Below are 25,938 nucleotides of genomic sequence, written 5' to 3'. Positions count from 1 at the left end.
ATTACAGTTTTGATTCAAAGCAATTAATCTCTAGTTTCTCTATTTTAAGGACTAATCATATTCCAATTATGATACTTAATACAAAACTGTTCTCCTAGATCCAAAATAAACTTCACATCATTGCCGTAGAAGCATGAAAATTTTCAATCTCATCAGCATTTTACTTGTGGAGTATGAAAAACAAATCTGAGAATGGAAAAAGATGGAAGCATGTCTGAATCAGAATGAAAATGTACTAGCCTATTTCACATACTTTTGAAGTACTGACATTATTGGTTGCTGTGGCTCGTGGTAAATCCACAGAGGGGAAACCTTTCAGTTGCAAATCACAGTAACCTCTCTCGAGCAAGGCTTTCATCAGAGCTAGTAGAGATGCCTTCTTTCTTGTCTGCCCTTCACTGAGAAGCAATGAAATGATCAAAACTCAGGAAGCAAAACATCATTTATCACTGATATTCATCCCTCCCAAAGCACAGGTTTCCAAAAAGATCCCATACGCCAGGAAGTCTCTGTGTTTTCTGTAACTCCCCGAGCTGAACACCCTTCTGTTTTCTGGGGGAGTTGGTAACACTGAGAAGTCAGCTTCTACAGTATGGCCACCTCAGGTCTGGAGATTGTCAGAAATAATTCCAGAATCAAGAGCTGTTCTTTGCTAGCTTGGTCACTTTTATTGTTGAACAGATGCACTTAAGTTCCTCTATTTAAAGTATTCAACACACTCAGTGATGGCACCACAGAATTTTGTTTGGCTTTGACAGCTAATGGAGCTCATCACTCTAAGGCTTTCTCTCATCCCCAGAAAAGTTAACTGGTAACAGTCATGATTCTCAAAGACTTGTGATGGCTACTACAGTTGTTTTTTTTTTTCCCTAAAAATTTGACAAAAGCTCTACGAAGTATGAATTCAGGGATCCTATAACTGTTTACTGAACTTTTTAAATTTCAATTTTTGTTAACATACAGTGCAATATTGGTTTCTGGGTTTAATGAACTTCTTGAGAGAGATCTCAAAGCATTTTAAACTGTTGCGCAGGGTAAGGTATCAGAAATCAACCCTGGTTTTCAAGCTACTTTATTACTTCCCTAATGAAAAGCAGCAGGGCACAGACAATCCAAGGACAACTCCCTCTCAGGCCCATCTTTCAACTCCCTTCTGCCCCCCTCGGCCCATACGACAGGGCGTGGCCCTGCATTCTGCCTGCATAAGAAATCACAAATGGACAGTGGTTTGAGAGAGAAAAATGAGCTGTTTAAGAGTAAAGATGAGTTGCAAGGGAAATCGACTGCCTATTGCAGACCTTATAGAATTAATCAGCTAGAAGGCTTGAAGTAGTTTAAAAAAAAAATGTTAGGATAACATTAAATTTATTATACTCTACTATTTTAGTTAGTAATTGACTTAAAAAAGTAAATTAAAACTGGTTCCTAGATGACAACTGAGAGTCGTGAGATGTGGTAATGAGTTAATTTAGAAAAGTTTGAGTCTCTTGTGTGGGAGTGGAAAATTAAAGATTTGCCTTTTTGACCAGCTCCAGTGAAATGGTTAGAATTTCACAGGCGAACTGAATGTGTGCATACAGTCCGAGGACTAAGTACGGATCAACACCTAGAAAATTACCTTCAATATATTAAAAATGAAAGATCGTTTTAACACTTAACCACAGATCAAAAAAGGTAATAACCTCTAGATAATATTCCTGTAGGCCAGGCTGGCTGCTCCAATCCAGGCAAACTGTAACTGGTCATCTCATGTCAGTTAGGTCAGTCAGAATGCCTCTTCAGGAGTTCAAATTCCATTAAAGGTTTTAATAAATGACAAAACTTACCTTAAAAACTAGAGCATGACCAGAAAATATGCTCAAACACTGATAATTCAATGAAACGATCAGTCGTGACAAATAGATGTATACGCTACAGTTACTTACATGCTGCCAAAGACAGAGCCTGCAGATCTGTAAGACCCCGATGTTTTAATTGTCCCCATCCAACCTCCCTACATCAGATCCATACAAGAATCCTTAAGGAGACACCAAGTAAAAGTCTTGATATTTTTCCACCAAATTCACAATGTATTAAGGAACCAGCTTGGCAGATTATTAGTGACTAGTAAAAATCTCCCCAACTTTGAGAATCCCCACGTACCCTTCAGCAACACCTATAATTTAAGAAAATAGCTACAAAAATCTTAATTAAAAAGTGAGAAAAGACAACACAGCCCTCACCATTATTGTCTTTACACTTTAATCCTCTCCATTAATTCACAACTTTTGAGCTACCAAGTGGTATTGGCACTTGCTAATCTAGTTGTTGGGCTAGATTTTTCCACAATGTTCCATTTTCTCCCTAGCGTTGACAAATTTTACTTGGTTTGGTCTTTGTTCCCAAATACTAGAATCAGACAGTCTTTAAACAGTGACGTTGCAAGTTTCTTACAGTTTCTGCTTTATTACATCCTGTTATCCACAGCAGAAGTTGAGAGATGGACTTACATAGTAACGGAGAGTTCTCCCGCAGTGAGGGTGCTGTGTCCCAATACATCACACCAGAAAACAACTCAACTACAATTTCCATACAACGTAAGATACTGAAGTGTTTGTGGACAACTCCGAGATGCTGAATAAAGGAAACGTGCTGACTTAACATGGATGAAAAGGACGGAGCTGGTATTTCAGCTATGAAGGGCAAGTCAAACAGACCTGTTCTAGCCATTTAAAAGTTACTCAAAAAAAAACAATACAACTGAGTAGAAGGGAAAACATTACTGTCAGCACCCTGAACAATGTTCTTGCATTCTACCGATACACAAACCTCTCATTTTTTTCAGGGGGCACAATCAAATTCAATGTGCACTGACGAGAGACTGAAGTCCTTTCCACGTAGTTTTTAAAATGATACACTGAAATTAACAAATTGTCTTCTGATTATTCTAAAGAAAAAAAAAGGCTAGAAGAGGGGGAGGGAATGTAGTATGAACCCAAGGCTGTTCTAAGAACTGTTACCTAAGATGTCAGCAACCAATGGAGTGTGAAGATTTAGTGACAAGTCTTATTCTTGAATATTTTTGGACGGTAATACCTTCAAGATGGCCTTTTTATTGGCTTGTTTCATACCTCCTTTTTCATTTGCAATTCTAGGATTTGAAGTGCCTTTTCCCAAACGTAAGTTCTTTCTCCCCATTTTCGTATTATAAAATTAATTCACTTTTTAGCTACAACTCTCTACTACTTAAAAGAAACTTTTGTGTTGTAACTTAGAAGCTGTGAGTAAATGCTTTACCATTCTTTCCAATAATTACTAAATTGAGAAAGGATTTAATCACAGATTTTCCCCTAAAATAATAAAGGGAGAAGAATGACCGCCCTAAAAATTATCTGAAAATGGGATACACTTTCCCTTTTATTCAGAAGTTACTACACATTGTCGGTATACCCTTTTAAAGTAAGTCTGATATGGAAAAAAAAAAAGTTTTTAAACCTCACCTATTTCTTAAATGTTTGACATCTTTTTTCTTAGTAGTCTTTCAAAGGAATCAAAACTCAAATCTAAATACCTCAGCCCTTTTTTTCAACCATAAATGAGTAAAATCATAGGACTTTGGACATACACAACCACAGCAGTTTTTGTTGTTGTTCATATACACCATTAAGTGACTTCAAGTGCAATGAAAAGCTATAGCACTTACTTCCGGATCAGTTTACATTCAATCTGCAAGCTTTTGTCTTTTTTCACAAGTAAATACAAACTGATCCCAAACACATTAAAGTACATCCGTGCATTAAATCCCTGCGCATTTCGCATAAAGAGAAGTAGAAAAAAAGTCAAACATGTTCTAGTGCTCAATGTAAACATTTTGAACTATTAATTATTTATTAATTTTCCTTAAAGTACTTAGGAGTGTGTGTCACATATTCAAAGTTAACCTTAGGAATAGCACCATGACCAAAAAAACCCATAAACATGATTCTCACTACAATCCCTTAGTTTTACTCCAGAACTTGAGAAGCTACCATTGTCAACCACACCTTCCACATCATGAGGCCAAATTCTTGTTTTTTTCCCCAGGTGAAACCAAAATACTGCTTTCTATACACAAAGGCCTAACAATTTTGGACAAAAAGAGAAATTAGTAATTGGTTGACCAGCCAATCTCTGACCAGTTAATTCAGTCCAAAAGATAACAGTTCTACTGATGAAGCCTAAATGATCAAAGTCTCACTTTACCAAAAGAATTTATGTATTTATGAACATATTCTATATTTGTATTTATGGATTTTTTTGGTACCTTTTTGCAGATGATGGTAAACATGGAGTTATAACCCTGAGAATAGATATAAAACAGAGAAGCTTTAGAAGAGTTTAAATAAATTAATGGATAGGACATCTATCACCACTGCTTAAAACTCAGGAAGTAAAGAACATTCCATTAATGTTTTCAGGTCAATAGTCAAGGACAATTCTCCCGAATCGCTTTCTCTACCAGATACTAAACACAAACTTTGATGAAAAGAGCATCATAGTTCTCAAGTGGTGAAAGCTCTCTAAACAACCTAAGGAGGGGCAGGTCTATCCCACCTATCTCGGTTGGTAATGTCCAAAAATATCCTTCCCCTTACATCAGAGTACAAAGTACCTTCTACCATGTCGAATGGGACAGGTAACTAACTGAAAAGTAACAACACTTAAGAACATTCCCTAACACTGACACCAGAGTCTGATGTTTTTCCACACCTGCCACCTTCAGGATACACAGGAGCAAAGGGTTAATTTTGTCTGGAACCAAACACAGGGCCAATAAATTAACAAAGGTGGGAGTACTGTAACATACTCCTTCGCTACAAAGTATGTAAACCATTTGAATCAAGTCCATCTTCAGGCACAAACAAGCTAGGAATGGCCACCTACACTGTATGGAGTAGCACAACCTATCAAGCAAAAATATTTGGCTTGAAAATAAGTGTACTTATTTGATGTATTCAATGATGTGATAGAAGTTTCACTTTAAATGGATTCCAAAATTTTCCCACAACACAAGACAGTTTCTTAGATTTAAACTAGAAGTCACTAGTAAAGATACACTTAGTTGCCCCCGCAAAGAATGCCTGGGATTGCACATGGCAGCAGTAAGCTAAAACAACTATTTTCCTATATAGATGAGATCTGCGATTGCACTCTTAACAAAACTCAACTCTACAATCTCAATGGAAATGGGGGGAAACTACATATAATTTAAATACTCTCTTGGCCCTGTACACTCTATTAAAGAACACACTTTTCCTAAATCTAAGGCACACAAACTCCTCTATTTCACAGAGTAAGACTATGGAAGACCAAGATTTTGGTTAAATCCCTTACATAGAAACCAGGAGATCTTGGAAAGACAAATTATATAGCATTCTGTTAGTGCACAATTTAAAAGAAAATGCTAGGACTACAGTCGGGGCCTTAGAGGTTTAAAATATACAATCAAAACATTTTAAAAAATAATTTACCAGCACTTTATAAATTCAAGTTTATAAAATAAAAGTGATGATATTTTCCTTAAAAATAAAGAAAAAGAGAGAAAAGAACCAACAGCATTTGGAAAGAAACCATTTCAATGAAAATGACCAAATCTGGTATAATGCATTTTGCTCAAGTAGCCAGGGAAGGGGGTGGGGGGAAGTGGTAGGTACCTCGCCTACTGATCATGGTTACACCTCCCATGATTGTAATGTCAGTATGCACACAATATTTATGAGGAAACTGTAAACATAGGTCACGTGAAATTGTTCGACTACAACAGGACAGGGGTTAGAAACTACCACCTCCTGACACGCTCAGAAAGTAACTGCGCGACACTTGCTACCATGAGAGTAATGCTTATCGGTTTTGATAACCAGGATGTCTAGTGTTGAACAGATTTCAAATTCTTGCTATCTGTAGTTAAATACTGTCAAAGTAGATCTGCCCCCAAAATGAAGCATATTTTGGCACCTGGGCTGAGCGCTGCTACAAAGGCAAGCAAGTGCAAATAAAAATAACAGTCATGATTTAGTCACATTCATAACTTTTCATAGAAAAATATAAATATATTCCCTGAATTGTAGGACAAAAATAATTTCAACAGCCAACTTTCACCATAAATTCCAGTCCATTTCCTCTTTCAATGAACTGGCTTTCTCTCAAGGTCATAAGGTGCAATCATCAAAATCTAACACATTTTCTAAGCTTCTGTCATCATCCCCATCATGGTATCTCACGGTCCTTCTGCCCTGATTTCTCGTTTTTATTTTCGAACGTCGAAGACCTCTTTTCGATTTTGCATAGTCCAAGTCCTCCCAGTCGTTATCGTCCACACTTAGCCTAGGCCGTTTGCTCTGTCTCTGCCGCCTCGCGCCTCTAGATGCGGCGGCTGCACAAGCTTTACCTTTTCTCACCGCTTTTGCTTTTCCTCTCGTTTTCCTCTTTTTGGTTCTCGCGTCATCGGCACAGTCCACATCTGATTCAGTCACAGACGCCAACTCGGAGTCGGATTTGGGGCCGGGGTCGGCCCCCAGCTTGGAAGTGCCTCCGCTTTCAGCCACCTGCCCGCGCTGGGGCTCAGGATGCGGCCTCTTCCTCTTCACCTCCGTCTCGGCCGCTCCCTGCGCCTCCCGCAGAACTTTGGTCTTGCTGAATGGGGCCTTCCCGTAGGTCCTGAGCCTCCTGCCATTCCACCTGCGCAGCCCGTAATTCAGGTCCTCCTCAAAGGCGTTCTCTGCAGTAGCTTTCTGCACCAAAGCTGATTCCGAAGAACATTTTCGACCCATCTCACCCCCTGGAATATGGCTTTTTGACTCTTCCTCTGAAGACCCAACCGAGGAATTCTTTGTGTTAGAAGGTGCAACATTTGTTCTGTGACTCCTGGTGTGCCTGCTCTTGGGTGCGGGCCTGGGCATCCCTTCAGAGTCCGAGTCTCCGTTTAAAGACGGATGAATGCTTTTCACACTGCCTTCTGAGCTGGCTGCGGGCGGCCTCCCCTGGCAAGCACACTGCTCATTTGGCACTTCACAGTTGACGTCTCCCTCGGAATCACTCGCCGTTGTCTTAGCTGGGGCACACGCAGAACGGAGGGGCTTTTGCCTTCCACTTTTGCTTCTGGTGCATGCGCTGTCTAAACTGACATCTTCCATGTCACTCGTGGGCTTCAGCTTACTGGCAGCAGTGGTTGCACGTCTTCGAGGAGTCCTGAGGAGACCCGTTTTGGCTTTTGAGGACTTCTTAACCACCTGTGAATTGCTGTCTGAGTCACTGGAACAGACCCTTTTCCTGGAAACTTTCCTGCTTTGTCCATGGTCTTGTGATGTAGAATCTAAAAATTAAAAATTAAGAGTATTCCTTTAATCTGTAAGAGTAATATGTGTAACAAAATTAAATGCCCAACATTTCCAACAACCGAAGTCCAGAATTCTTACTACCTTGGAAAGAGGATGGCAGTGAATGTTCGGGCTCTTAATGCCTAAGAGCAGTGACCTCAACACCAGTCACAAGCACAGCACATCCCCAGCACTTAAACCCCGTGCCTTGCTTGCTATTTACATGCACAACACACTTGAGACACAAACATTTTATTTACATGAATACAGACTAACCTCTCTTTACCAGTGCACTAGGGTATGCAAACTAATCACTGACCCTCAGCCTCCCTGAAACTTTTTTTCACTTCGCAAGTTCCAATCACACCAACACTTTTAATCTTAGCTTTAGCTGCCTCCTGCTCTTCAATATCTGTCATCAGCCCCCAAGGACCAAGAATAAATACAGCCTTAAATCAGCAAGTGATTTCACCCCTCTGTGCCCCAGACTTATCATGAGTAAAGTGGACAATAATAATAATATTTAGCTCATAAAAGATACGAAGACTTAACTAGTTAATACACATAAAGCATGGAGACCAATTTCCCTGACCCACAGAACAGCTCAGAGGCCGTTCTGCTGGCTGGCCGCTACTGTTATTCTTACTTACATATCCCTTTTCAAGTAAATGGTCCTACCCTTTTCTTTCCTCTTCTGAAACTGGCTACCACCACAGCTTATAAATGTGCTTGCCTCCGCTTTTCTGAAACCCACAGCCAGTACAAGAAGTGAAATCTCACTAAAAATAGCTGTTAAGGTCAAGATTGCCTGCCATGTGAATAAAACTAAACATATTTGACAACCAGTTATGCATGCACACAGAACATCAGGGATGCACAGAAACGACTGAGAATGCAGGGGGTGGACAGAAGCCCGCTGGTGAAGAGAAGTTTCATCGGGAAAAACAAACAACGTACGCTGTAAGGGGAGAACAGTGAGAACAGGCCAGTGAGTGAAGGTTACAGGTTTTGAATTACCTTTCCTAAAATGGTTTGGTTTTTCTTTTGCAGTGTCATCATATGAATCCAGATCGGTCTCAGATACGTGATCTGAGAAACACTGGGACCGAGTAGTTGGTTCACACTTCGAACCCCCTTTAATCAGGTTTGTTTCCATTCTGTGATAGCTGCCATCTTCTTGATCTTGCTCTTCAGATTCGGAATCCTCCGAATCACTGAAGATCTTTGCTTTTTTAAGGAAAGTAAGATTCTTGCGACCTGTGTTGTATTTCCTACTGGCATACTTTCTTGGTTCAGAATCTGCTTCCTCCTCTTCCTCTGAGACGCGCTCTGCCTTAAGTTTCTGCCCAGACGTGGATGGACCAGCAGTTCTGTTATGTACATTGTCTGAATCATGACTTTTGGAGTCTTCATCAGAAGACTCTATTTTCAGAAATTTTGTTTTAGAAGTTGCTGGAGCATGCGACTTATAACCATTGGCGTGCCAATTTTTGCGGGCTACTCGCAAATCACTTTCTGACTCCGAATCCCCATTTTCAGACTCATTCACAGTATTCTGGGCAGCATGAGAACTGGACAGTGGTGATGGCTGATTTCGATCTTTTAGCTCCTCTTCTTCAACTTCGGACTTTAAGCTATGATCATCTTCAGAATTATGTAGTAACTTTTTTCTAGCCACAGCAGAAGCATTACGGTGAGGCAGCTTACGGCCAGAACAGACGCTTTCAGAGCTGGAGTTCTCCTCTACGTCACTCATGAGCTTTATCTTATTGGCAGCCACAGCAGCACATTTCCGTAGCACCTTCCGGTTATTTCCAGTCCTGGCTTTTAGACTTTCACGGGTCTCCACTGAATTGTTATCAGAGTCACTTAAATAGACTCTCTTTCGAGTGGCTTTTCTGCCACATCCATTCTCTAAAGAAACTGGACCTAGAAATAAAGTAGCAATAAGATTAGAAAAGTCTTCCTTATTTCAACATTTTTTAATGAATTTATTATTTTAGAACTGACGTTCCCTACCTTTTCTTTGTGAACATTTTTATAAATATTTTATTTTTTTAATTTTTAAAATTTAAATTCAATTAACATATTAGTTTCAGAAGTGGAGGTCAACTATTCATCAGTCTTATATAATACCCAGTGTCCATTACATCATGTGCTGCCCTTAATGTCTATCACCCAGTTACCCCATACCTTTTAATGCCAAAATAGACTTCCCCTCTAAATCTAAAAAGCCCTAAGGATGGGGGCGCCTGGGTGTCTCAGGTTAAGTGTCTGATTCTTGACTTCAGGCCAGGTCATGATCTCAGGGTTGTGAGATCGAGTCCTGCCTTGTGCTGGGTGTGGAGCCTGCTTAAGATTCTCTCCCTCTCCCCACCCCTGCTCTTGCATTCTCTTTAAAAAAAAAAAAAAAAGGGGAGGGGGGCAGCCCTAAGGATGAAAACAGAAGAGAGAGCCCAGAATAAACCCACGCCTACGTGGTCAATTAATTTACAACAGAAGAGGCAATATACAATGGAGAAAGGACAGTCTCTTCAACAGTGTTGGGAACACTGGACAGCCAACATGCAAAAGAACGAAACGAGATTACTATCTTACACATACACAAAAATGGACTAAAGACTTGAATGTAAGACCTGAAACCATAAACCTCCTAGAAGAAAACACAGGCGGTGAGCTCCTTCGATCTTACAAAAATAAACAAGTGGGACTACATCAAACTAAAAGCCTCTGCACAGCAAAAGGAATCATCAACAAAATAAAAAGGCAACCTACTGATATGCACAAATCATGTATGTGATAAGGGGTTAATTGTTAAAAATATTTAAAGAACTCATACAGTTCATTAGCAAAAAAAAAAAATCAGATTAAAAAATATAGACGATCTGACTAGACATTTTTCGGGCGCCTGGGTGGCTCAGTTGGTTGGGCGACTGCCTTCGGCTCAGGTCATGATCCTGGAGTCCCGGGATCGAGTCCCGCATCGGGCTCCCTGCTCGGCGGAGAGTCTGCTTCTCCCTCTGACCCTCCCCCCTCTTATGTGCTCTCTCTCATTCTCTCTCTCTCAAATAAATAAATAAAATCTTAAAAAAAAAAAAAAAGACTAGACATTTTTCAAAATATGGCATATAAATAATGGCCAACAGAATGCGAAAACATGTTCAACATCACCAATAAGGGAAATGCAAATCAAAACCACAGTGAGATGTCATCTCACACCTGTTAGAATGGCTATCATCAAAAAGACAAGAAACAGGGTTGGCGAGATGTAGGGAAAAAGGAACCCTCATGCACTGTTGGTGGGAATGCAAACTGGTGCAGCCACTGTGAGTAACAGTATGGAGGTTCCTCAGAAAGTTAAAACTTGAACTACCCTATGATCCAGCAATTGCACTACTAGGTATTTATCCAAAGAAAACTAAGCACTAATTTAAAAAGATACCCGCACCCCAATTTCATTGCAGCATTACTTACAAAAGCCAGGATACCGAAACAAACAAGGCACCCATCGACGGATGAATGGAAAAGATGATGTGGTGTATCTATACAATGGAATATTATTCAGTCATAAAAAAGAATGGAGGGGCGCCTGGGTGGCTCAGTTGTTAAGTGTCTGCCTTCAGCTCAGGTCATGATCCCAGGGTCCTGGGATCGAGTCCTGCATCGGGCTCCCTGCTCAGCGGGAAGCCTGCTTCTCCCTCTCCCACTCCCCCTGCTTGTGTTCCTTCTCTGTCAAATAAATAAATAAACTCTTAAAAAAAAGGAAAAAGAATGGAATCTTGTCATTTGTGACAACATGGATGGACATTGAAGGTGTTATGCTAAGCGAAATAAGTCAACAGAGAGAGACAAATACTGTGTGATTTCACTTGTATGTGGAACCTAACAGACAAAATAACAAAAACAAACCAAAAAACTAAGCTCACTGATCAGAACAGATTTGTGGGGGAGGGGAGGTGAAGGAGATCAAAAGGTACAAACTTCCAGTTATAAGTCATAGGGATGTAATGTACAGCATGATGACTATATAGTTAATACTCTTGCATATCTGAAAGCTGCTAAGAGTAAATCTTAGAAGTCCTCATCACAAGAAATAAAAACTTTATGTACAGTAACTGACGGTAACTGCACTTTTTGTGATCATTTTGCAGTGTATACAAATATCAAATCATTATGTTGTACACCTGAAATAGAATATTGTATGTCAATTATATCTCAATTTTTAAAAAATCTAAAAAGGAGGGACACCTGGGTGGCTCAGTCGGCATAAGCATGTGCCTTTAGCTCAGGTCATGATCCCAGAGTCATGGGATCGAGTCCTGCATTGGGCTCCCTGCTCGGTGAGGAGCCTGCTTGTCCCCCCTGCTTGTGTTCTCTCTGACAAATAAATAAATAAAATCTTAAAAAAAAAAAATCTAAAAAGGACATTTAACCATATGTAGTAGATACATTAGAACAATAAACCATTCCATGCTTAGCTTATGGATTCCCTTGATATACATTCCTCCAAAGTACCAAACACTGAGTCTCTTACCAGTTTTTCTTTGAGCAGCTCTGGTTCTGGTCACCCTGAGATTACTGCTTCTGGCCAGCCCACTACGTAAGGAAGATTCACGAGGTCTTGAACTCTCTTTGCTTTCCTCTGAACTATTTGAAGCTGATGATGAAGAGGTACCTAAGGAATCTTCCATTTCACTTTCTAAGAAAAACAAAGCATCAACAGTTCTTCACACATATTCTATCTTTATACACACAAGCAGTTGTTTCGTAACAACAGATTAAAAGAAGACGCTCAAAATACTTAGAAGAGATTATATTTTTAAAAACTGTTTCAAAGACCGGCTCATAAAATTTTGGCATTCAAAAGTAGGTAATCAGCATTACAAATCAAGTTTATTCTCTTATTTCTGAAAGGAGCATATTAATCCTGAGTTGGATTCAGAAAATACAGTTTACATATTTCATAAACTTCCATTTAAAAATGTAATTAGCCCCCACTTCTATCCTATGAGACCGGTATTTCCTGTAGGAAAGACAACCACTGTGAATCTCACGTCAGTGGACACACTTTCAGGCCTTTTGCTAATAACCCCTGTAATAGCACAGTGGTACCACACATGCTTTCAGCTCAAGAGGTCATTTTCCCAGATTCTACCAGAAAGGGGGAGGGAGGGATAGAAAAAATAACAGTACAGGTCACCTCTCCCTGCTACTTCACTGAATGAGTGCATGCTCCAGGGCAAACATGGTACAGAGAAGCTTCCCGCTCTTTCGTCCACTCCATCCTTACATACATATCACAGAATGAGAGTTTCATCAAAGTGAGCGGGAGCATGTTGCTAAAAGATAAAATTTTGCTCCACAAACACAACCCCAACTCTGCATTAAAGAAAGTGGCTGCGTTAGAAGGACACCAGTCACCAAGTCGTGTTTCTTCCTCTGAAACTGCTCTGCCGTTTGCCACTCTGACTGCTCCTATTCTATTCCATTCCACTCCCCAGCACATTGACTCAGTTTCTAGATTCTTCCCCTTCCCTGCATATTACTGCCAAAGTGAGACTGATCTTCCTGAAGCAGAATTCATCATGTGATTCCCTTACTCATCAAGGGACCCAATTAAGTAATCCAGACTCTTCTGTAAGGCTTGCCACTCTACTATGTGGCTGCATTCTACCTCTTTGGTCCTATTATTTTAAATTATAGTAATTTTTACACTATCATCACAAGTCACCAAAATCACTCAGAGCAACAGGGAAGTATACACCCACCACAGCCTCATTCCCACAATGCTAACAAAGGGTTACGATCAGCTGTGGTTATACTACTAAACAGCCAAGAACATGAAGAGCTTAGAATTTACTAGGCCATCCAGTTTTAAGCTCACATGATGATGCCTTTTTTTTTTTTAAAGAAAAACAAAAGCGTATTTTGCATACAAAGTGTGATATTTATATTCCATGATTTAAAATGTAGAAGATTCAAGTTTGCATAGAATGTGGCCGCTCCATTTGCAAAGACCAGCACTTATCAAACATATAGTAACTGCTGCGTATTTGTTAACTTCTGACTCTTATCATTGAATAGTAAATTCCTCAACTGGTAGGCCAGTCTCATTTATTCTTTCCTCTGAACCCACAGTAACCGGCAGGGCTACACATGTGAGTGCTGGATAGTCTCACCAGATAACGTAGAGCCATTGTGTAGAGTGACAGGCCTACTTCTCATTCTTTCTGACGATCCCGCTGAGTCTGAGGAGTCACCAGACGTCACTCCTGAAGAAACACTAGCACTTGTCTTCTGGCTTGCAGAGTAAGCGGCCCTACTGGAGGTAGACTGGGTAGGAGAACCTACCAATTCAGGAATGACTTTTGTCTGAGACTTTAACCGCTTCTGCTTGATATTTCTGGTCAAAGAGAGGAACAAAGGAAACAAAATCTAATTAAACCGAGAATGCCTGAGTAAAAGTGTACTATTACTTAACCTGAGAATAATTTTATGATCAAAACATTAAAATACTCATTGTTAACATCTTATTCTGACATGGATTACGACTAATTTTCTTCCTCTAACTTGGACATAATTTTATTCCAAACTGGAGTAATGAACAAATGATCCAAGGAGCACAGTTACAGAGTGTCAGACTGAATACCATAAGCTCTTTGGATTAAATGCTAATACGAAGAGCCAACGTTTCTGTAATACCGGCATTCATTCATATTACAAAACTGAGTCTCAGTAAGAAACAATTTTCTCTCTCGTCTATTTGTATGTTCCTAAAGAAGCTCAGCCAAAAATTCAAAGGAGATCTAGGGAATGAGGAGACAGTCACAGGAGTCTCTGAAAAGCTCCAAATTAATAAGAGGAGAAAGCAACAAAACCTAAACAGTAAGAACAGAGGCAAAAAAAGAGATCAGAACAAGGTAGTTTTTTCTACGACCAATCTGTTTACTTCTAAGTACCAACTAGTTCACCGTGTTGGGTCCCTGAGCCATGGATTATGAAGAAAAAGTAGAAGTTTAGGACAAGACAGTCTTTGGTTTTAATTTACAGATCTGGGTAATATTCATGATGAATAATCCTATTTTCGTTTAAAACAACAAGATAAAGGAGCTTTTAAGAGAATCTAATCTGAGCTTAAAGACAACCACAAGATTCTTTAAAGCAGCAGCTCTTTTGTCATCAAGAAATTTCAAGCTTCTTATGTCAAAATATTAACTTCCATTACTGTCAACTGAAGGACAGACCAATAAATACAAAAAGAAATAATTACATACTCATATCCATCATAATCTTCATTTTAAACAGAAAACAAGTGGTAAATACCTCCGGAAGATTGGTTCCCTTTTATCCTATGTCTTTCTCAACTGCTAGACTCTTCATTGGTTCAAAGAGAGAGTTTTTTAAAATAATTAAACGAAAAAATTAAACTCATACGATAACAGAAAAACCCAAACTGAGGTTCATTTTATAAAATAAATGACCTATACTCTCCAAAAATGTCAATTAAGAAGACAAAGGTTGAAAATAAAATTCCTGATTAAGACTAAAGAAGGGCGCCTGGCTGGCTCAGTCAGTGGAGCCTGTGACTTGATCCCAGGGTTGTGAATTCGAACCCCTCACCGTGTGTGGAGATTACTTAAAAAAAAAAAAAAGGATGGGCGCCTGGGTGGCTCAGTTGGTTAAGCGACTGCCTTCGGCTCAGGTCATGATCCTGGAGTCCCAGGATCGAGTCCCGCATCGGGCTCCCTGCTCTGCAGGGAGTCTGTTTCTCCCTCTGACCCTCCCCCCTCTCCTGCTCTCTCTCTCTCATTCTCTCTCTCAAATAAATAAATAAAATCTTTAAAAAAAAAAAAATGGAAAACAGGATTGTGTGATTAAATGAGTTAATATTTTTTTAAACAAGAGACTAAAGAAACAGTAACTATATGCAACGCAAGATCCCCCTCTGGGTCTAGATTAGAAAAAAAATTTGCCCTAAGGACATTATTGGGTCAATGGTAGAAATACAGTAAGGTGTGGTTAGAATTTTTTTTTTTTTTTTTGCAAATCCACACTAAGTATTTAGGGGTAAAGGAGTAGGATGTCAGAAATACTCTTTTGAATGATTTAGAAGAAAAACATGTAACAAATAGATAAAGCAATGATAAAGCAAATGTAACATACTATGAAAAATTGGTGAGTCCAGGTAAGGAGTATAAAGGAGTTCTTTCAATTAGTCTTCAGCTTTTCTGTAATTCTGAAATTATTTCAGAATTAAAAGTTGAGGGAAAAAAAAAAAAAGGTGGGGAGGACTCACATAGTAAGTACTTCGTGATGTATGTCCCTGAATTACAGGCTGTAAAGCAGCTAAACAGGACAAACTCATTTACCTAAGGAGCACAGGTTTACCTGTTTCAGGGCAGCTCTGTTATTCTAAACAAGGGGGCAGGGATGCGAGGAAGACTTTGGCAAATCCTCTCACCCAAAAAGCAAAGATAAAACTGGCAAAATCATCCAAAAAAGTCATTTCACAACTCTGGAAAGTAATCACAGGCATTTAACAAATTAAAAAGTGTTTATTCAAGAAAACTTTCTGAATCTAAGAAAAAACTTGACTGGAGTTTTTGGCATTTTAACTTTGGGCTCCTCCCAGTCATGTACACCCCAATTCTGTGGCACTGCCTTGAGGACCAGGATGAAGAGGCAAAGGGAGCTGGCCTGATTTGGGAGCTTCACCAAGCAGCACATGCTCTGCCCAAGGGCACCAAACTCACTGTCAGCAATCCAGCAGGCCAACCACATAGCTGCCTAAGCTGTGACACTGGTTAGAGCCAACAGAAGCTCAGCCAAAAATTCAAAGGAGATCTAGGGAATGAGACAGTCACAGGAGTCTCTGAAAAGCTCCAATGTCTTCCTGGGGATGTGGAAGGTTCTACACATACTCAAGGTTCTATACGTACTCAAGGAGAGCCCTGTTATCTAGTTGTCCTTGGCAGACCTTGAGACTCACGCCTGGAAAAGTATAAGCAGAAGGTGAAGTCTGCCCCACTCCACACAAAGACCTTCTTCAGAAAAGGGTGGAAGGCTTACTTAAAAGTGTGCAAGCACAAATTTCTGACCACTGAGCTATGCTAAGTTAGGGAAAACATCCAGGAACACAGCCCCACCAATTTTTTTTTTTTTTTAAGTTATTTTAAAAAGCAGATTTCAGGAGCTTGACACTGCAGGAAAGACAGACTATAGAACTGGTTTAGGCAACTCACTAAACAAAACCAGCAACAAGCACCATCACTGAGGGAGGGAGAAGGATCAGAATCCAGAGTTTCTACAATATGTTAACAAACAGCAATAAGAAAACCTGAAGAGATGGTATTTCCAGAATGGCAACATTATTTTATTAAGTATGTACTGTTTCCAACAGAACAGTACAAGACATACCAAGAGTCAAGGAAGTTTGCCCACATACAGGTAAAAATGCAGGCAACAGAAACAGTCTCTGAAAGGACCCAGATGTTGAACTAAAAATATTTAAATCAACTATTATAAACACATTTGAAAAACCAAATGAAATAATGTTTACAGAATAAAAGGAAGATGACAGAGAATATCCATGAAAGACACAGAAATTACAAAAAAACCCCAAAAAACAAAAAACCAAACAGAGATTCTGGAGTTGAAAAGCACAATAACTGAAACAGACATTCAGGAGATGGGCTCAGCAGCAGATGTGAGCTGGTACAGGAATCCGTGACGTTGGTAGGTGAGTGAGTATTATCCCATCTGAAGAACAGGAAGAGAAGGAAAAATAAAGAGAGCCTCAGAGGCCTGTGGGAGACGATCCATCATATCCACATATGTACAGGAGGAGCCCGCAGATGAGAGGAAAGGGGCAGGAAATAATTTGAGTAATGGCTAGAAACCACCCAGATTTGATGAAAAACATTCCTCTACAAAGCTAGAAAAATTCCTACACACATTATAGTCAGATGCAAAATGACAGAATTTTCAAAGCAGCAAGAGAAAACCCATTCCTTCTGTGCTACATCAGCAGCACAACTAGCTGACTTCTCATGGGAAACCACGGAGGTCAGCAGGCAGTGGAAGGCAACACTCAAAATGTGTGTGTGTTGGTGGGGGGGGACGGGGAGCAAACACTGTCAACGAGGAAGTCTATATCCAGCAAAACTAGTCTCCAACAAAAACCCATCAGAATGAATTGCTAGCACATGCACCTTATAAGAAACACTAAAGGACATCAGGCTGAAAAGAAAGGACACCAGAGGGTAACTCACTCCACACAAAAAATAAAAACTACTGGGAAAGGTAATCACGTATATAAATATAATTAATAGTATAAATGACTTTATTCTTTTCCTAAGCAATGTTAAGGAAAACCAGATAAACCATAACATATAAAGACGTAATCTGACAACAATAGCACAAAAAAGGAAGGGAGAAAGCTAAGCCTAGAACAAACTTCTTATGAGAATCAATGGTATGAATCTGAAGGAGACAGTTCTGAATTGAGATGCAGTTTAATCCCCAAACTTGCAGGTAGACACCCATCATGGTTCAGCGCATGTTCAAAAGGAGGCTTGGGTGCCTGGGTGGCTCAGCTGGTTAAGCGACTGCCTTCGGCTCAGGTCATGATCCTGGAGTCCCTGGATCGAGTCCCGCATCGGGCTCCCTGCTCGGCGGGGAGCCTGCTTCTCCCTCTGACCCTCCCCCCTCTCATGTGCTCGCTCTCTCTCATTCTCTCTGTCTCAAATAAATAAATAAAATCTTAAAAAAAAAAAAAAAAAGGAGGCTGGACACAGACTAAACACTGAATTACTCTATTTTCACATTGCAACACTTCAAAGTACCTGGAAATCTGATATTAATGCAAGCTACATGGTCAAAGACAGAACGTAATATTAAATTCCTGATAGAGAATAAGCCCTGCATTTTATATTTCTTTACAACCAATCCTCAGAAAAAAATAGGGTGCATAAGGTTTCTCTGATATTTCCCTTACACAAATGCTCAATGGTCACACAAAGTAGCCACTTTACTCTCTGCACTGAAAAAAAGCTTCTTACGTAATAAATAATACTTTAATCCTAAGATTTTTTAAATCTGTCATTTTCATTAAATGCTTTAAAATTTACCTAATTACAAATTCTACAGTAGCTCTATATGCAGTGCTTTCAAGCCATAAAAAACTAATCTTTCTGAATATACCATACTCCTGATCATTTTAGCATAATAAAATTAAAGAAGCATCACAACCTGAAATTTGTCTATTTGCATACAAAGCCTGCAATAACCAATTCACCTGATACTTTTGTTAGCCTGATTGACACGGTTACAATTCTGCCGTCTCTTGAACCTCTGGCTTCTTCGAAGTTTTTCACTGAACTTTTGACCAATTTTAAAATCAGAGGAGATTTTCTTCATTTTTTCTTCAAATAAGGCAGACAATCTCAAGGTCATACTGTAAATCTGCAAGGATATGAAAGCAAAACTAGAACTACAACATACCTTTTAAAATACTTTCACAAAAAAAATGTATAACACACAGACTACTTGCAATCTATTCTATCACTGTTACAGACAACAGCTGTTCCTTTATCCACTGCCCCCCTTCCTTCAGTGACACCTGCAAGAAACAGGCAGCATCAGACATACACCTCTCAGACGAAAAGAAAATCGTTTTAAATCAAGCAATTCTCTGGCATCTGGGACTGATGTCTACATGTCAACGGTTTTCATTTGGCTTTTCACATTTTCACATTTACATGTACAAATCCAAAAAAAATGTCCCCTTCTCTCAAAGTCAGATGAGAAGTTGGTGGGTTTTAGGATTGCTATTTATTAGGCAGCAAAAGAGCAGTGTCTCCTTGGGATGAGGAAACAAAGGCACTTTCACCCTGGTCTCCAACTTGCAATGTGACGGCTCTGTTGCCACCCAGATCTAAACATGAATTATAGACCAAAGGCTATCTTCCTCCAGGAGAAGAAAATAGGCCCTAGAACTTTAATAGATGTGAAAGACTATGTTTAAACAGTTTTTACAATTAAATAGTATCAAATCTTTCAAAGAATTCAAGCAGTGTGATGTTAAGTGCTACTGTAATTAACTTTGGTATAGCTATGTATTTACAGGAAGTACTCTCGACTCATTCACAATCATTCTGGGAAAATAAGTTAAAAAGTCTAATGTTCAAAAGCTACGTATCAATCACTCTGATGCACGGGGCAGAAGGGTGGAGAGACTAACACTAAAGAATCTTTAAAAAATGGGGCGTCTGGGTGGCTCAGTCGTTAAGCGTCTGCCTTCGGCTCAGGTCATGATCCCAGGGTCCTGGGATCGAGCCCCACGTCGGGCTCCCTGCTCAGCGGGAAGCCTGCTTCTCCCTCTCCCACACCCCCTGCTTGTGTTCCCGCTCTCGCTGTGTCTCTCTCTGTCAAATGAATAAATAAAATCTTAAAAAAAAAAAAAAAAAGGGTTTGGGATACATGAATTTCCTATATGCTTTATAAATATATATGCACACATATACATATTCACAATATATGTGAAATTCAAAATCCCACTTCATCTTTGAAATGATCTTTGACAACTATTTCCAGTATTTTGTATATATCTTAAACTTATTCTTCTCCCTCAAATCTGAATTCTAGTGTAAGTCACCAGTTTTAAAAGTGATTTGTTTTCTTAATCATATTAAGTTTGAAACCTCTGATTCTTCATATTATCTGTCTTCTCATTAGGTTTTATGTAAAATTCAATGATACATTTGAATTGAACATAAACATTTAACAAAAAGGGGTGCTAAAATTATTAGCTCCTCAAAATGAAAAGAGGGCATGTATGAAAAAAACCCAGAGTTATCATCATATACAACGGTGAAAGACGGAAAATCATTCCCCCCGAGGTGAGGAATAAGACAAGATTGCCTCCTTTCACCAGAATAATTAGACAAAAAGAAATAAAAATGAGATTGTAAAGCTAGAAGTGAAACTATCGTTCTTCACAGATGATGTGATCCATATTCATGACAGCATTACCAATACCCAAAAAGCAGAAACAATTCAACTGTCCAGCAGGAAATGAACAGATAAACAAAATGTCATATACCCATACGATGGAGTATTATTCAGGCATAAAAGGAATAAAGTTCTCATACAAGTTACAAACATGGATGAACCTTTCAAAGGTTCTGCTGAGTGAAAGAAGCCCGACACAAAAGGACAAATGCATTGTGATTCCACTTACATGAAACATCTAGAATAGGCAGATGCATACCGACAAAGGAGAGGAGACCTTATTACCAAGGGCTGAGAGAAGGAGAGAGTGCGGAGTTACTGCTCAGCGGTTAGGACTTCTGTGTGGGTTGACAAGAGAGTTTTGGAAAGCTAAGCAACATTGTGAATATAATGTCAATGAAATGTACCCTTAAAAGTGGTTAAAATAATAAAGTTTATGTTACACATGTTTAATCATAACTTTGAAATTCTGACATAATACACAAAAATCCAATAAATTGTATACTGTAAATGGCTGAGTTGTGTGATATATCCTCAAATATGTATTTTAAAATAAAAGGGGAAAGAGGCACGAATGAGATTTATTTTCTTTCTGGAAAGAAAGTGTCTCACTAATGATGAATACTGACAATAACACAAGCTTGGAAAAAAGACTTGATGTTAAAGTGATGTTTAAATTGATGTTAAATTTGCATACTGAATGCAAGGAAAGAGTTCTCAGATTAAAAATAACACAGGGAGTCTGGTAATAAATAATGAAGAGAAAGTGAAATTAAGGCACAATGGTTAATTAGCAGTGACAGTCACTGACCACAGACAAAGTGCCACAATATAAGCAAGTGCTTTCCTTGAAGATCTTCTCAAATCACTGCTGTGTTTTCAATTACCCAACACACATTGGCTACAAGGGTTTTGTGGTATTTGTGAAAATTCGCTGAGAGTATATGTACCCTTTTGTACATTTATTATGCTTCAACAAATTTTGAAAAGTTATCCAATTTTTTAATACTTCAGGGATGCCCTCTCTCCTAGTGTTCTTAAATAACCAGATAGCGCACGTGCTTCCTCTTTGCATCCGAAATATCAGTATAGCGCCAACAGTCCCACCCCCGCTTCAGATCTTCCTTCGCTTGCTTGTAATAGCCTTCCAGCCTCTCTCAGTAAATTTCTTTTTTTTTTTTTTTTTCTCAGTAAATTTCTAATCCACTTGTCAAGAGTCCTACATGTACGAAAACACGGGTTTTTCTCATTCTATGTATCAAGTTCCCGGCAGCCTCACTCCCACCAATTCCCATTTGTTTATACAACTTCAGGAAAGGTAAACGTGAATTGCTTTAAGGGACCAACCGCAGACATCTGGGCAGCGGCAGAGCGCTATTCTTACCAGTGGTCTCTCTCTTCACTTATCTGTAATGTTCCAACATTTACCAGCAAGTGGAAAATGACCATCAACATAGATTATGCACTTTTTTCTCTGATAACCACTTTTAAAATTACCTTTGATCTTTTGTTTGGTGTATATGCTTTTGCATTGCTAAATATCAACCGGATGTCTTTGCAAAATTCCAAAGGGCTGTCATAATTTCCTGCTTCTAAAGTTTCCCTTACTGTTCCAAAATCCATTGGAGTATCTATAATATCTCGGTAGTCCTAGATTTTAAAAACAATAATTAGTTCAAAGATTTGATTCCTACTTTTAGAAATGCAAGTGCATCAGATCTCTAAAATATTCAAAATGAGAGGGGAGAAAAAGATTAGAAGGAGACCTTAAGAATTATCCATAATTTTTAAAAAGAGACCCAGACATTAAGACAAGATAAGAAATATACCAAAATGATATACTTGGTAGGATGTGGAATGATTTTTATTTCCTTCTTTATACTCTTACATAGTTTCCAAGCTTCCTAGAGTAAATTTGTGTTTTATAATCTTTTTTTTTTTTTTAAGGCTATTTCCCAAGCCCCATACTGAAGGAATGAATACAGATGCTTTTATCCAATTTACAGTTTTCCTGGGGCTGGACCTACTAAGATAATAACCATGTAGAATCCTCCCATTATGATGCAGCAGCGATTAAGTCTCAGCCCAAGTTACAAGGGTGTCTATAGACTCAAGAAAAACTGTGTAATACAACTCTTCCACTCAGTGGTAAGAGACAAAGTTAACATGAAGCTAAGACATCTTACTCACTGAAGTTTACTTTAAATACCTCCACCCCAATCTCTATACAAAACAAGAAAAGGCCCAAACATTCAAATAATGACAACTTACTGGATATTCAACCAAATCAACAGGTTGTCTAAATGGTTCAGAATCTTCACACTGAAAAATTAAGTTGACTAGTTCCTTACACTGTTTCTTCCAGTTACTTTCAACATAGTTGGTCGCTTTGATGCTCCTTTTTTTCCAATCATGGACCTAAAAACACATTTACAGTATTAAAAGTTTTTTTCAGTCTTGAAAATTTAACAGAGTGATATGGCACAGTATGGTGGTAAAAATCCAAGTGAGTTGTCTTCTGTACTTTAATAATAGGGCTACTCTTATTTTCTGCCTACTTGGAAGAAACCCACTTTTCTGTAAAAACCCAACAGCATCACACCCTTTACTCTGAAAATATTGTTCATCCCACCACTTATCTCCCAAGTATAGAGAGTATTTTCACAGAATATGAAGTACCACCTGGGATAACCTGGTAGGCTAATTAATGGCTCGAAAGATACCCACATCCTAATCCAAGAACTCATGACTGTCACTTTACATGGCAGACTTGACTAAAGACATGGATCTTGACATGGGAAGACTGACCTGGATTATCAGGATGGGCCCAAAGTAATCACAAAGGTCCTCTTAAGAGTGAGGCAGAAGAGGGGCACCTGGGTGGTTCAGTCGGTTAAGCATCCGACTCTCAGTTTTGGCTCAGGTCGTGATCTCAGGGTCGTGAGCCTGAGCCCTGCACTGGACTCCGCACACAGCACAAAGTCTGCTTGGGATTCTCTCTCCCTCTCCCTCCACCCCTCCCACTTGTGCACGCTCTCTCTAAAATAAGTAAATCTTAAACAAAACAGAGCGAGGCAGAAGAGTCAGAGCCAGAGACTTCAAGCTGCTAGCCTGAAGATAAAAGAGGTGACATGAACCTCTAGAAGCTGGAAAAATGCAAAGAAAGGGATTCTACCCTACAGCTTCCAGAAAGGAACACAGCTATGCTGACACTGATTTTAGCTCACAGAGACCTATGTCCAACTGCTGATCTACAGAAGATCATTTTTTTTTTTAAGATTTTATTTAACAGAGAGAGCGAGCACAAACAGGTGGAGTGGCAGGCAGAGGGAGAGGAAGAAGCAGCTCCCCACTGAGCAGGGAGCCCAATGCGGGGCTCGATCCCAAGGTCCCAGGATCATGACCTGAGCCGAAGGCAGATGTTTAACCAACTGAGCCACCCAGGAGCCCCAACACCATTTTTCAAAATTGTTTAAGCCACTAGATATGTAATTTGCTATAGCAGCCACAGCAAACAAATACTAAAGAGATACTAAACACCTGGGAGTCTGTTTAAGAATGAAATTATTTGAAAATGACAATCAGATGACAATAATTCAAGTCTAACTTCTTCAATGTTATTTGGGGCAAGCATATTAGGAAAATTAGTATGATAAAAAGCTTAAATTTAAGCAGCATTTGGATAACATTTAAAATGTTAAGTTTTTTGTTTTTGTTTTTTTTTTGAGAGAGAGAGAGAGAGAAAGCATGTGCATGCTCGCAGGGCGTGGGTGGGGTGGGGGGATAGAGAGAGGATCTTAAAAGCAGGCTCCAGGGCTCAGCACAGGGCCTCACCCAGGGCTCAATCTCATGACCCTGAGATCATGATCTGGGCCGAAATCAACAGTCAGACGCTTAACCAACTGCGCCACCCAGGCGCCCCCTTAGATTGCTTTTAAAACACAGAATAAGTAAACAACAAAGATCAATCAGGCAGATTAACTTACTCTCCTTCCAGAAGATGTTTTAGGAAGATCACTATCATCCTAGGAATAAAAATCAGAGCAGCTTAAGTGTTAATATTCTCATTAGAAATGTAATAATCTAAAAGCATATCAAGACATTAGGTCTTACAAGGGTTTTAACTTGTTTACAAAAATCTCAAAAGGCAGACCCTATCAGATGACCTTTGTGGGACCCAGACTCCAACAAACCAATCATTCTTAATAACCCCTTACATTCCCTAAGAACATGCAGTAATTCCAAAATATAGCTATAAAAAGTTGCTTTGTGCATGACCTAAATAGAACATGCATAAGCAACTTTAAATTTGTGTTTTACCTCTACCCATAAAACCCTAGAAACCATCTCCTACATTTCCTGAATTTCCTACTCTACACATTTTCTTATTCTCTAAATCAGATATTTGTACACCCATTTTTATTCCAATATAAATTAGCATGAAAATCAGTGAATTACAATAAGGGCTTGCATAGAAATTGACACTACACGGACATGAGTAGTGTTTTTAAAGAATATCCTTCCTACAACTCCTGCAACTTCCTGCCTGATTCTGTATAAAGTGAAATTATCCGACACCATTGATAGCTGCCTTAAACTTCAATACCATCTTGAGTGAAGAACTTGTGGGTACTGTGAGCATGGTAAAAGTTCATGAATTTTTAATTACAATTAAATCCAACTCTCAGATATTGGTTTTAGCAAAAGTAGAGAACATATTCCGCAGCTATGTTATTCATATAGACATATTTTGTTTATTTGGTAGCAATTACTGGTTAAAACAAATTCCCTCACTGAACATCTAGACAATTAAGAAATATATTTTTTCTCAAAGTCCATAGTCTCTCGTGCGTCATCTCTCCTGAGAAACAAACTGAGGGTTTTAGAGGGGAGGGGGGTGGGGGGATGGGTTAGCCCGGTGATGGGTATTAAGGAGGGCACGTACTGCATGGAGCACTGGGGGTTGTAAGAAAACAATGAATTGTGGATCACTGCATCGAAAACTGGTGATGTATTGTATGGTGACTAACAAAATAAAAAAATATATATATTTTTATCAAAATAGTTTTCATAGTTCACTGGAATATAGTGAGACTCAATATTTTTAAGTTACCATTTGAAATTAACAAAAATCATTATAAAATTAACAAACTTCATACCAAATCCTCGGCATTTTGCTCATCATTTTCAGAAGTGTTAGAAAGTTCTGAGATATTTGTACAGTCTTGATTCCTAAAAAACAATTTTTCACGTTTTTAAGAGTATGCAGATGTAGTTACTACTGTTGTCAAAAATTCAAACTGCAGGTTAAGATATAAACAGTGCCCCAAGTTTGCATGCCTAATTTCAAGCAATGGAATACCAGGGTTTTTTAATCTACACTCTGTGGAAACAACTGACCATCTTAGAATACTGAAAGCAAGTCCCCCCCAACCCCCTGCCCAGTTATGTATGTATAAAAATTAAGCTGGTAATCCAGAAACAGTATATACATGAGCTCAACTGGATGAATGTGCAGATGAGTTTTCCTACACATCATCACTAGTAATATATTCATATAGCGAGTACCAAGAACATGGCTGATGGAGATAAA

At 39.1% G+C, this 25,938-nt stretch overlaps 1 protein-coding gene across 3 annotated transcripts in view; it reads right to left on the bottom strand.

Annotated features, from left to right (window-relative positions):
* Nucleotides 1-3,836: 3,836 nt before the first annotated feature.
* BRWD1 (bromodomain and WD repeat domain containing 1) overlaps nt 3,837-25,938 on the bottom strand; it is a 107,243-nt gene continuing 85,141 nt past the window's right edge. For all 3 annotated transcript variants that reach the window (XM_064578781.1, XM_064578784.1, XM_064578783.1), the window contains exons 33-41: nt 25,505-25,577; nt 24,332-24,370; nt 22,617-22,763; nt 21,843-21,995; nt 18,631-18,797; nt 13,514-13,737; nt 11,869-12,033; nt 8,352-9,263; nt 3,837-7,330 (exon numbers count right to left, since the gene is read on the bottom strand). In XM_064578781.1, the coding sequence (XP_064434851.1) occupies nt 6,168-7,330; nt 8,352-9,263; nt 11,869-12,033; nt 13,514-13,737; nt 18,631-18,797; nt 21,843-21,995; nt 22,617-22,763; nt 24,332-24,370; nt 25,505-25,577 (3,043 nt within the window). In that variant the 3' untranslated portion in view covers nt 3,837-6,167. The remainder of the gene's footprint in view (nt 7,331-8,351; nt 9,264-11,868; nt 12,034-13,513; nt 13,738-18,630; nt 18,798-21,842; nt 21,996-22,616; nt 22,764-24,331; nt 24,371-25,504; nt 25,578-25,938) is intronic.

The sequence above is a fragment of the Mirounga angustirostris genome, unplaced genomic scaffold (genome assembly GCF_029215605.1).
Source record: "Mirounga angustirostris isolate CCGP_5_RB_7025 unplaced genomic scaffold, mMirAng1.0.hap1 SCAF_1, whole genome shotgun sequence".
NCBI classification, from domain to species: Eukaryota; Metazoa; Chordata; class Mammalia; order Carnivora; family Phocidae; genus Mirounga; species Mirounga angustirostris.
Note: the sequence above shows the minus strand (reverse complement) of the source record. Positions and strands in the feature narration are given on the sequence as shown.